The following is a 13,168-nucleotide window of genomic DNA, read 5'->3' on the forward strand; positions in this document are numbered from 1 at the left end:
GACACTCTAATGCAACAGACAAAGAGGGATCAGGCTGAGTTAAAGGAGTGTGAGAAATACAACAAGAATTGAAAATGAATTCAAATCAGAACTTGAATCAGTGGGCCAAGATGAACGACTGAGCAAATGGAAGAAAGACTTGAAGTGCTCAGCTGTTCAGAAAACAGCAAAGCCAGGTCCCGGTTCCCTCCAAACACTGACACGAATTCCAAGTAAATTAAGGAGTTAATATAAAAACAAATCATAAAGCTGCCAGAAGAAAAGGGAGAGGAACATTTACCTACACGTGTGTGTATGAGGAACATAGGCTGACGGTCCTGCAAACTTTAAATAAAAATTCAAAACTTCAAAATTAGAAAACGTGATTCCATAATATAGAATAGAGAACCCAAGCAGGCAACCCATGCACAAAAGCAGGAATACACGGAGTTAATAAGCATAAAAACCCTTACATCTCTAGTTACACCAGAAACATGCAGATTAAGCCCTAACCCCGGACACACACCAATGTGATAATCTGGCAAAAGTCAGAAAAAGGTATTGGTGCTTATGAGGGAATATGGCCCTCGTATATTAACAATGGCTGAGTAAACTGGCAGGGCAAGGCTCATCAAAAATTTTAAAATCTTAAAATTTATTGAAAGGAAATGTGAGGAATGCCAACTCTATATGGACCTAAAGTAAATAGTTAATTGGACGCTGGCTAATGATACATCCATCTGATGGAAGACTAAAACATTACCCATACATGGAGAAAAGTTTAGGAATGGTTTTCTCTGGGTGGTGGGATTACATCTAATTTTTATTTTCCATGTTAGCTTTTTATTATTATCTTTTTTTTTACAGTTAACATACTTCTATTTTCATAATCAGAAAAAAAGAGATAAAAAAAAAAGAGATAATATGCAAATAATACCACTCCATAGTCAGAGCAGAGGATGTTGGGTTGCGCAGGGAGCAAGTATAAAAGGCCAAGGGCCAAGGATAGAACCCAGGTGACCAACTACATATCAGTGAGTCTGGTAATGCGTTTGTGCCCTCAAAGCAATGAGCCGTCCACCATCATCAGGGTGGTGCATATGCCATGTAACTGAGTTTGCTCCCTGCTCACTCACCTAAGTCTCCCTTGGATTCCATGACTGAAACACAGAAGACACTCTGGTCGGGTCCCTCTTTCACAACTGCAGCCAGAAGGAAGCCTCAGGAACCACCTTCTCTCCCCAAGGCCCAGGGAACGGTGCAGACGGCTCCTAGCTCCCTCTCCCCACTTCCCTGCAGAGCTCTACCTGGAAACTCCCTCGGGCCTGCACTTACCACTCCACTCTGGTTCCAAGGAGAGAAAACTGCTGCCCAGGCTTAGAGGAAGAGCTTTTGTATAATCCTGCCATTCCTCCCACCAGAGGCGCCTGCCCCCTCCCCCACCCCAGGACCTCAGAAAAGGGGGAGGGGAAAGGGGAAGTCAGCTCTCAGGCATTTTTCCATGGGAAATGGCAAATCTTCATGGACAATAAAGAGGAGAAAAGTGGTCTCATGAAAGTCATATTTCTCCAGTTACTTCTTCATTAGTTAGCAAATGACGTGGATCAGGTGAAATATGTTTTCTGGAAACATGTCATATCCATTTCAGTCTGGAAAAACATGGCATCATGAGAATGCACTTAAATTTTTTTTTTTAAATGGGTGGATTAAATCCTTGTCCTAAAATCTTCGGTAGTTCCTAATTGGTATGACTTACTGAAGCTGTCCCCCACGGCAGCTGGACTTTTACATATTTATTACTTGGAAATCAGCACAACAGACTTAGACACAATAAAAATGAGGTTAACATTTCATGTTAAAGAGAAAAATGAGAATGAGAAATAGGTCTCCCTGAGTCTAAAACTATATTGATGAGATATTGTGAAGACTTCAGAGGATATTTAAAATGTCTTCTAAACTACTCCAGAGCTAAAAGTTGTTAAGCATCAAATAAAGAGTTTAATGAGGTGTGTGTGGGAGGGGAGGGGGGTGCACGTGTGCCCATGAGAGACTTGGTGGCAGTTGCTCTGGGCTTAAAAAATGCGGCTAATCTGCCCAGCCGGTGTGGCTCAGTGGTTGACTGTAAACCCAGAAACCAAGAGGTCGTGGGTTTCAATTCCCAGTCAGGGCACATGCCCAGGTTGCCAGCTCGACCCCCAGCAGGGGGTGTGCAGGAGGTAGCTGACTGATGAAGTTTCTCATTAATGTTTCTATCTCTCTATTCCTCTCCCCTTCCTCTTTCTTTAAAATCAATACAAACATACAAAAAAGAAAAGGAGCCCAAAGGGCACCCCAGAGATTTTGTTCCCATTTTCTCTATGAGATTGTATAACTGGATTTGGCCCCAAACGAGGAGTTTTGACAAGCTTCTCCACCCATATTAGTTACTGACAAAAATTAAATTTCGATTGATTTAATTGTAAAGAAAAAAACCCTCAGTGGTTGTAAAACAGGATCCTTGCTTTACAATCCTCCTTACAACGCTCTGTCCCCAGGGGGAGCCTCATTCAAACATCTGAGCTTGGCTTCAGGATTCCACCAGTGTCCCCTCCTCTCAGCTCCCTGTCCTGGTCGTGAAAGCCAGGGCGAAGTTGGGGCCATTTCTAACCGTCTGTGGAAGAGAAGTGTCCCCTCTTCTCTCGAACGAACCCTCCTTCACAGGAGGCAGGTCAGAGGGAGAATGAAGTGCCTGGGCCGTGGCACAGGACAAGATGGGATCTAGGCCTCGAATCGCCACTTACTAGCCGTGACCTTGAGAAAGTTATTTAATGCGTGAGAGCTTCACTGTTTTCATCAACAGAGTAGAAATTATTAATCGAATAGACTTGTGAGAACTGTCTGACATAGCCATAGAATAAATGTATCTAACATGGCGACACGGTGCAAGACACTCAATGCATGGCAGGTACCATCGCCATCAACATCATTATCATCAAAACAACCCATAGAAAAAGCAGGCCTGGCTGAATGAAATGCGAGAATCCTTCAAGAATGATAGCAGTACAGCACAGTCACTTAAGAAGTGACATCTGAAGTCAGACAATCGAGGCTTTGCCAGTGATTAGATACCTGACTTGGGCAAGTTACTTAATTCGGGCCTCAGTTTTCTCATCCATAAAATGGAACCGAAAGTAAAACATTTCAGTTTTCTTCTGAGGATTGGATGTGCCAAGAAGCATAAACTACTTAGAACAATGCTCAGTACATGTTCTCTCCTTTAACCCAGCACCTCGAGTAGGACGCAGCAATAGCAGGCACTCAAAATATTTGATGAATAAATAATTGTGATCTTTCCTCCCCTGAAACACTCTCTTGACTATGACAAACGCTTAAGGAAATCTTTTGATGTTTTGTGCACATCTCCCTACAATAAACTTGAAGCTCCTTGGGGTGGTTTGAAATGCTTGAAAGGAAAGTGACAGAAGTGACAGTCGGACAAAGCCAAGGTGGCCACTCCACTTCTCCTGGGATGTCACTCTATGACGCCTTTGGCAGCTAAACTTGCTAATGATTCTATTCCTTAACTCAAATACTTAGTTGCACAAGAGAAAAACAGCATGGACTTTGCTCCTTTACAAATAATCCCCGCCTCCCTCCACCCCCAAATTCTCTGCTACTGCCCCAGGTCTTCACCTGTGACACAGTCACTGTTCCTGGTCAGCTGGGCCCTTTCCCAGCCTTATCCCCTCCCCTGACAGACCGGGTTGGGAAGATCATAAATTCTTTCACTGAGAGAACGATGCTGCTTTGTCACGTTTCTGCTTGAAGATGTTTGGGAACCTACTCAGTGAGTAAAGGGCTTCTTCTGAGATGTGTCAGGAGGGAGAAATAAATTCAACTACCACAACTGTCCAACTTTCCCCGTAGGCGTCACTTTCAGTCACTCCTCCGACAAAGCATTTCTCTGCTAAATCAAAGGTGACCTACATTTTAGTCAACATAGGAGAGTCAGTTTTTCAGCTACTAAGCAAACAGAAAAATCGAGACATTGATCCAATACCTAATGATTTTTTCTTCTTTTTTGTTAATCCTCACCTGAGGGGTGAGACAGAAGAGAGAAACATCGATGTAAGAAAGACACATCGATAGGTTGCCTCCCACACACACCCCAACCAGGGACAAGTATTGAGCCTGCAACCGAGGTACATGCCCTTGACTGGAATCAAACCTGGACCCTTCAGTCTGCAGGCCGACGCTCTATCCACTGAGCCAAACCAGCTAGGGCTGATTTTTTTTTTTTCTTAATGTGCTGATCCCTCACGTGCCTGGAATCAAATGGACAGTATTTCCAAACTTGTTATGTGTGTTTCCCTGATGAATTATTTTAAGAGAACTGAATGTATAACATTGATGGTTATGCCAAAATTTCCTCTCAAGAACACCTTCATAGGGTAGACTGCCTCTCAGTGGGGGCAGGGAGAGGTCTCCGTTTTAAAAATCATCAAATTCATTTATTCTACAACCAGTAGGGTGAATGGTACTTTAGTAATGTCTAGAAGTACATGGAGAATTTATTTAATAATCAATCCTTCCTTGCTTACTTCCATTTTCAAGGTAGAAACCGGAGACCCTGCTAAAAGGGATCGTTTCTCTCTTAAATGTATTCTAATCTTAACTCTAACTTTGCACAGAATGGTGAGATTAAGGAATAAGAAGGTTACATTGGAATGAAGGTTTTTCTGGTTATCTATAAGGGGCTTTCCTGAAGCTAAGTAATCCATAGGCCTCCCTCGAAAATGGATTTTGGGGAAGTGTCCCTTTTGAGTACATTACCTGCTCGACCAGTTAAGTCAATCCTGACTGCCTTATGCCTGGGCATGCATTCATTTAAAAAGTTAATAAATGCCTACAGTGTTCTAGATATTGTGCTGGTTCTTAGAGTTACTAAGATGAATAGGATACAGCCTTTGTTTGCTTTTCAATGTGAGGTAGCAACAGCGCTCATATGGAAAAATGGTGAAAGACTTATGCGTTCTTTCAGAAACATTTGAATGCCTAGGACACACTGGGTCCACGCAGTAGGAACGAAAGAAGACATGTACCCAGTTTTCACAGAGCTTACGACCTACCAGGGGAGGCATCATGATGTATTAAATCACCATAAGCGCTATAATGGAAACTTGAGGATGATTAAGAGCACACAGCAAAGCAGAGGTAATAACAGCACTGGTTTCCATTTTTAAAAAACCTGCTGGAAATTGTTAAGATGCAGCAAAAATAAACTCAGAAATGAAGGCTTAGCGGGGTTAAAATTCATCCTTTCAAACAGTAAGTGGGAGTCAATAAGATCAATAATACTAATAGATGCAGATTTGAGGCTGTTACCCATGTCTGGGGCTGGCTTCTCCTGACGATGACTAGGTTATTTTATAAAACTTAACATTATACACTGAAGACTCCAACAGGCTCCCTCTAGTTAGGATCACTTGCTGATACACATAACACACCTGTGGTATCAAACAGCAGGGTGGTGGTGGCCAGAGGGAAGGGGGTGGGTGGGGCGGGGGTGGGAGGAGCCCAATATATGGTGATGGAGGATGATTTGACTTTGGGTGTTGGGCACACAGTGCAATATACAGACCTTGTAACATAGAAATCCACACCTGAAACCTGTATGTCACCCCAATAAATCTAATTTTCAAAAAACACACCTGGGATAGGCTAAATAACGGCCCCCAAAGAGATCTCCATTCTACTCCCCATAACCCTTGAATGTTACCTTTTATGGCAAAAGGTACGGATCTTCAAGTGGAAAGAGAGGCCTGAGTTATCTCGGTGGGCCCTTCCTTACAGGGGGAGGCAGGAGACCAGAGTGAGATGAAGGCTAAGCGACCACAGAAGCAGAGACTGGAGGGATGAGGCCAGGACCAAGCAATGCTGTAGCCTCCAGGAGCTGCAAGAGACAAGGAATGGATTCTTCTGGAGAATCAGAAGAAACCGGCTCTGCTGACATAATCGTTTTACCCCCGTAAGATTCATTTGTCGTCTGACCGCCGGGACCATAACAGAATAAGTTTGCTTGGTCTGAAGCCACTAGGTGTGTGGACATTTGTTACAGCATCAGTAGGAAACTAATACAACCCTCAATTACTAAGAAGGTCCTTGGGAGTCTTTATGGAAAAGTCAGCGTGATTGTCGCTTCCTAACCTCAGTTTTCTGCTGCCCTTCTTCCTGTAAAAGCGGATGATCTTCATCCTCCTCTTCTCCCTCGGTTATAGTATCCAATCAGAGGAAACTATAATGGAAAAATTAATTACCATAAGAAATGGGAAGAATATTACTCAAAATGAACTGCTCTCTGCTGTTCTTCTCTATAAACTTTAGAATTAAGTTTTCCAATCTATGTTGCACTAGAAGCAAGCGTATGACAGGCATACTTCATTGCAGGTCATTGTTTTCCTGTTTTGTATATCAAGCAAATAGATGTGAGACTTTAATGTATTTGCTGATGACAGTCCATCTGTTTCCTCAAGAAAGGATCATCCATGAGATGTTGTTAGTATTTCTTCAGTACTACTGACCTTGAGAATCTCATGCTAGGAAAATAAGTCCGATGGAAAAAGTTGAGAGCCATGTGTTTTGACTCCTATGTGGGATATAAAACAGAAAGCAACAAACGAACAAACAAGACAAACAAAAAACTCACAGACACAGACAACAGTATGGTAGTGACCAGAGGGAAAGCGGGGGTGGAGGGAGGAAAAGGGGGTCAAATATATGGCGACTTGACTTTGGGTGATGAACACACAATACAATAGACAGATGACGTATAACAGGAGTATACCCTTGAAATCTATATAATCTTATTAATTAACCAATGTTACCCTAATACATTTAATAAAATTGTCAGAAAAATTAAAAAAAGGACTAGCGTAGAGAAGGAAAGCTGCTGGTCAGATCACACGCCAGCTGTGGGCAGCGGGCCACGTGTTCTGCACCCTCTTCTTTCACATTCAGACACATACTGCTTGATCCTGCTACACGATTAAATGGAGGCATGCCACCTGCAACAGCAAACAGGAGAGCGAATTCCTATCTGTGGGGAAATGCATTCATAATTAAAGTGGCTCTAGAAAGTCAAGGAACCTGTTGTATTATCACCAGCAAGAATAGCTGAGCTTCAAGGATTAAAAAACCCTAATATAACCAATGTCACCCCAATATATTTAATTTAAAAATTAAATTTAAAAGTCTGTTATTCTAATGTATAACATCAACCGATGTTCTAATAGTAAGTCTTTTTTAAATTAACAGGATAAACTGAATTTGGCTAAAAACCAACCAACCCCTAATTATCTGACGTGATGGATGTTCACCTACTCTCAAGTGCCTCCCGTGCTGAATGCTTCCTGTTTACCTCCCTGGATGCACTCCTAGCCCTGTGCTGTGCCCAGGAGGCTGCCCTCTGTACTACAGCAATAGGCTTCCTCTACATACTGCCTCTATGGTGGTTTCTGGAAGCTCTGTCCACCTATTGGCATTCATTTATTAAGCTTCCCTTCAAGTTGGGTGTACATTTTTTTTTTTTTTTTTTTGCCATCTTACACATTCATTTCATTCAACTTCTTGAAGCTGTATTTTGAAGTGAAGCGATTCCACTGGAATCTATTCTATTTGAAATTAATTGTTCTGCGGGGCCTAGACTGAAGTTACTGTAAGACTATCTGGCTTCGTCGGCCCTTGACACTTTTCAATAGGTAAGTAATCTCTCCTAAGCTTTATCCTACAGAGCTCTAGGGTCTCAGCTGAAAAGTTTTCTAAATGTTTCCATGATGCAAAACGCTTGTTCCAAAGAAATTCAGGCCCACAGGGAAGAGGAATAGCTCCTCTTCAGGGTGGGAATAACTGTGAGACTTCTGTATTTCTACAAGACAATATCAACAGTCTTGATTGTGAAGTATGACATAAAAAGCATTTGAATCTCTTTAATGAGCAAGGACTCCAGTCATTCACTAAATAATTTAACCTTGAAATGACCTTGATCTAGCAAAAATTTGCCGCATTTGGGTCAATGTTGTTGGGATCCATCCACCTCAATACACAGAACTCCTATGTTACTCATTCCATTCTATGAATATAAAATAGTATCTATACATTTGCTTAGGGAAAGTATTTAATGTCACTTTTCACTGCAACTACATCTTTGTACACACCTCCTTGCACATGTGCACTAGGTAAGTAATAAGGAAAATACTGACGGTGTGATGTTTCATTTTTTCCACCTGCATGTTCTGATCTGCTTGTGAATTGTGAAATCACTTGTGTGTTTTCACCAGAATTCTTTTCATTTTAAAGTAAAATAGCAGAGAAAAGACAATACAGAATACAGGCTAAGTATTATTCTATAAAATTGTGGAGACACACACACACACACACACACACACACACGGACATGTATGTAGGTTTGTGTATTGTACGTGTCATAGTGTAAAACATTTTTCTTATGATGGGTTACAATCAAAATATCTGAAAACAGATCCACAACATGGACATAGAGCAGAATTTCTATATCATAGAATATGCACATTTTCAACTGGCTGCTATTGGTATGTTGTTGAATACATTTATGCTTCCATCAGGATGTAAGTACATTCTTTTCTCTATATCTTCACGTTTTGATTTTATGACCCCCCCCTCCTCCCCGAATCTTATGGATTTTAAATATTTTTGTTTCAACTTGCATTTCTCTGATTCTCCAGAGAGGCTGAGGAATTGCCTAACAGGATTTTTTTGTGAGCTTTTCTTTCTGATTTCACTAATTTTTAATATATTCTGGATATTAATCCTTGTCTCTTAAAGAAGTTGCAAATACTTTCCCCAAATCTATTGCTTTTCTGTTAACTTCCTTCAGTCAGTCCCGAAGCTAGCTCTTTTCTATTCAGCCAGGGGCAGAGGGAACCTCAGTGCCAACCCAGAGACAGAGTCCTAACTGGTTTTCAAATAGAACCAAGTCAACACTGGCTGTCGCTGGGTATTGAGCCGATGAGTAAGACATTCTTTAAATTCTGGTTTCCAACTTTTCTATAATGGGATGCATTACTCTTACAACGCAAAGAAAGAGCTTCAAACGACCCCAGACCACAAGTGTCTTAGTTTATTGTTTTATTTTGAATGCCCCGACCACCGGAGAAGAGCTAAGTGTCCTTGCAAGTTCTTCCTCGCAGGTGGTGGACAGGGTCTTTGCTTCCAGAGAAGCAGGACTCCCCAATCTGGGGGTCTGGGCTGCATCTGCCCGGGCTTTACAACACTGGGAGGAGTTCCATAACCTCCCTGGAGGCGAAACAGTGCCCCTTACTAGTCCCTACGGCATCCAGGCCCACGTTCTGGGCGTGGCACAGAGATGTAAAACGTGGTTGAGACGCCCTGCTTATGAAGAGCGCAGCACATCGTCAGGGCGTAAGGACATGAAAACCCTTCCGCAAATACAGAGGACAGACGGACACAGTGCGAACGGAGAGGCCGATGCGGAAGGACAGGAGAGTGCTGCAGCCGGTGGGGTGACGCCTCCCAGTTCCCAGAAGCAGTCACGGCGACGTCATCTCTTTTCCTCTAATGCAATCTCTCTCTCTAAGAGATCAGTAGAAATGGCAATTCTGAAAACACACATTTTCCTGGGTGGGAAAGTGACTTAAAGTGCTGCTGCCCAAGCCCACTGACTCGGGGTGAATATTCCGATGTGAGGTAACAGTCAAGTTTCATGGGGAAACAGATCTTAGTGAATGATTTTAGGAAACTCAGTATGATTTTGATTTTCTTGAAAGGTGGTAGTACTTAGTGAAAAACCAAGTCTTTCTATGAAATTACTGTGCCTTCCACTTGACTACATGGGGAAGGGCGGGCCTCGGACTAGAAGGGTTCAAGTTCTTAAACGTTGCCCAAGTCCCTCACTGCATGACACTGAAAACAAAGCACATTTAAAACTTGCGGAAGGTCATTTTCTCTTCTTCCTTATTAAAAATGGCACCTTCCCCCCTCACCTCCAACATCCACGTGCTCAGCATGCTATTTTTGGTAAGTGCCCTCCACCCTGATAAAACTCCGTCAGGCGCTGGGCGAGATTTTGAAGTCACTGCTGGCACTAGAATCTGCGATGGAATTTTTCCAGAGGGGCACACAGTGGGAACTGAAGAAATTCCACAATGGGAGCGTTGATGGGGCTCACAGGGAGTCGCAGGCAACCTCTGACCGAGAACGTGTTGGTACAGCTGGCTTTTCCTAGAGGATTCTCTGTGGGACTGAGGACACACGGAGCTCAAGCCCACCAGGAGGCTGCAAACCAAGGCGAGGCCGCAGATTTCGGGAGGGGGGCCCCGGGCCACACAGAGGCTGGGTTTTCCTCTGCGCAGGCCAGCGTGCCTCACAGATTCCTGGTGAGGAGCAACCGGTGAGGGGAGACATCAAACAGGATATAAAGATGAATCGTAAGGACCTAGCAATGAAACCTTAAGGGTGTTTATCTTCTGTTACTGAAACGGTGAGAAAAACTTTTCACCTATCTGCCTTCAGGTCCTGACGAAGGAACAGCAGCCCGATCGCACTTCTAGAAACAGGTGGGTTTGCTGCTCTGGCTGTGGATTTGAGCGTCAGGCCGGAGGTCGTGATTCTGAGCTAAACCCGGATGCTGGACACAGTAGCATCTGTGTCCTCAATGCAGTGATGGCCTCACTCAGGGACTCTCTTCTCCAGCTCGATCTGTGCCTGGAAACAGTCAGCCCCGAAGCGGAGCACCTTCGACCTGTGTCCGAGCCCAGCTCTCTCCAGTTCCCGGCAGAACCTGCCTTCGCCGGAGGCATGAAAGATGGCCCCCTGCCCCGGAGGCGGAACCTGGGGCCTCTCACTTGATCATGTGAGTCCCTTCATCCGCATCATAAAACTCTTCCTCTTCGCTCTCGCTCCCCAGAGCGCCGCCCTTGTCCGCGGACTGCAACAGGAGAGGACAGCGGCGTGAAAGGATGTCATGACGTTCCCAAAATGAGAATTACTATCGAGCGTCTAACTGACGCGTCTCTCTGTGACATCTATTCTCCTAGGAATTAGCCCCAAGGCGTCCTAAGGAAGCTACTGAACCATCAATCATCTTTATTTCTCTGAAAAGCAGTTGCTATGACACCCCACCTTTTTTTTCCATGAGTTTTGCTCAGATCTGTTTCCTCTAACCAGACACACTTCCCCCTCCCCGGCCCAAAGAAAAATGACCATCATCGCCCAGCCCGTGTGGCTCAGTGGTTGAGCGTCAACCTATGAACCAGGAGGTCACGGCTGGATTCCTGGTCAGGGCACAGGCCCGGGTGGCGGGCTCAATCCCCAGTGGGGGGCGTGCAGGAGGCAGCCCATCTATGATTCTCTCTCATCATGGATGTTTCTGACTCTATCCCTTCCCCTTCCTCTCTGAAATCAATAAAAATACATGTTTAAAAAGAACTATTTGTCCTCTAAGTGGTGATTCTGAATGCGTAGGACACGGCCATACCTGTGGGACATCCAGGGTCTGCAAAGACAGAGCTTCGTCCCCCAGACTCCGGTAGGAGTACACCTGGAGGTCGGAAACGGTCTCCAGCAACGGGGCGTTCAGGGTTTCAGGCAATAACAGACTCAGCAGGCCCGCGGCCAGGCCCGTGGCTCCAAAGACAATGAATGGTAAAGACCACTGCACATATTTCTGTGGGGCAGGGAGTGGAATGGAAACAAACAGAAACTCAGCATTAGTTTCCCTGGAGATGACCCGTCCTGCTTACTGCCCCGCCCATGCCTTCCACCGGAATACACTACAAACCAGTCTCTCCCCAGAGAGAATGGCCCTGGGGATGGTGATCCCTCAGGCACGGAGGGGAGTGAGAGTAACAGCCCTGGGGGTCAGGGCAGGCTGTGCTCTGCATGGGGCACCCCCTGGGGGCGGGGCAGCCAGCCCCCAAAGCCAGAGTTCGCAGGGAACCTGGGGCTCAGCTTCCGTTCCAGGGGTGCAGCTTCCAGCCCATACTCTTCACTTAGGACACGCCCCCGATATTTGCTGCTGGCAGTTTTGCTGATTTTTCAAAAGTGAAGAGATGATGGAAAAGGAGGAGGGGGAGGGGGAGGGAGAGGAGGGGACAGACGGGGAGCAGCAGGATCTCTGACCTCTGGCCACCTCTGGGCAAACACACGTCCAGCACATGGACGTGTTGCTCAATCACAGTGAACACACTCTCGCCTCTTCTCTGCCTGGCGGGAGCCAACAGAGACCCAGGGCTGGGTCTCCATGCTCCAGGGTGGCAGCCAAAGGTGGGTCTTTAACCATGAACCCTAATGTCAGGCACGCTTTAGAGGGAACTCATATGAGTCCTTCGAAAGAAGGGTCTTGTAACCGCAAATGAAGCACGAGACACGGGGAGAGATACTCAGAAAAAGGAAGTGCATTGAAACCCAAAACAAGGAACAGCTACGGTGCGTTTCAGAGACGTCCGGGGCGAGGAGGCGGTGGGTGGTGGACAGTTGTCCGCAGAACATCCACAGCGCCACCCAAACCTGTCCCCGCGAGTCTAGGCGGGGAGTCCTAGGTCAGACCCCGCAGAGACTGCCTGGTCTCCGCGGGCCCCGAGCTGAGCCTGAGAACCTTCCTGGCGGGAAGGATTCGGGCTGTCATTTAAGTCTAACTCTTCGCTCTGTTACATTTAGAAAATGGCAGAAAGCATTCATAGACACACTGCTAGGCGTGTTTCTCCTCTGAGTTTCTTTTCCAAGTGGTGTGCGTGGGGAGATATGTCACCTCTTCCTGCTGCATTCTCACCTCTAATCAGGGTTGCACACCGCCCGCCTCTGTGTCGCTGTGACTGCAGGAGGCGACATAGGGAGGGAGCTGAGCATGGAGCCCGCACACGGCAGACGCCTCATAAGCGCTCCCTAATGGACTAGCTTGTGAATGGGGACAAGAAGGGACAAGCTGGCTTCAGCTGAGGGTCCGGAGAGCACGGATGAGCGGAAAATCAGAGCCGGGGGGTGAAAGCATCCCGGGAGGAGTCCGTCCGCCCTGCAGACCCTGCCTCTAAAAGGCACACGGTCCCGGGTGCGTCGGGCTGATCTTAAATGGCAGCGGCCCATGACCTCTTTCTACGAAAACCCACAGGCATCTCCAAAGCAGAGGATCAAGAAAAACAAGGCAAGGAGGAACAAACCA

The 13,168-nt window shown here is 45.5% G+C and overlaps 1 protein-coding gene across 12 annotated transcripts in view; it reads right to left on the reverse strand.

Moving 5' to 3' along the window:
* Positions 1–5,769: 5,769 nt before the first annotated feature.
* SLC22A15 (solute carrier family 22 member 15) overlaps positions 5,770–13,168 on the reverse strand; it is a 41,024-nt gene continuing 33,625 nt past the window's right edge. For 7 of the 12 annotated variants that reach the window (XM_036342718.1, XM_036342712.1, XM_036342714.1 and 4 more), the window contains 3 exons: positions 12,699–12,824; positions 11,489–11,677; positions 9,092–10,939 (listed from right to left, as the gene is read on the reverse strand). In XM_036342718.1, the coding sequence (XP_036198611.1) occupies positions 10,853–10,939; positions 11,489–11,677; positions 12,699–12,824 (402 nt within the window). In that variant the 3' untranslated portion in view covers positions 9,092–10,852. Of the gene's footprint in view, positions 5,912–6,165; positions 6,254–9,091; positions 10,940–11,488; positions 11,678–12,698; positions 12,825–13,168 lie in introns of those variants that run through there. The other 5 variants (XM_036342710.1, XR_004973222.1, XR_004973221.1 and 2 more) reach the window with 5 other exon arrangements.

The sequence above is a fragment of the Myotis myotis genome, unplaced genomic scaffold (genome assembly GCF_014108235.1).
Source record: "Myotis myotis isolate mMyoMyo1 unplaced genomic scaffold, mMyoMyo1.p scaffold_m19_p_18, whole genome shotgun sequence".
NCBI classification, from domain to species: Eukaryota; Metazoa; Chordata; class Mammalia; order Chiroptera; family Vespertilionidae; genus Myotis; species Myotis myotis.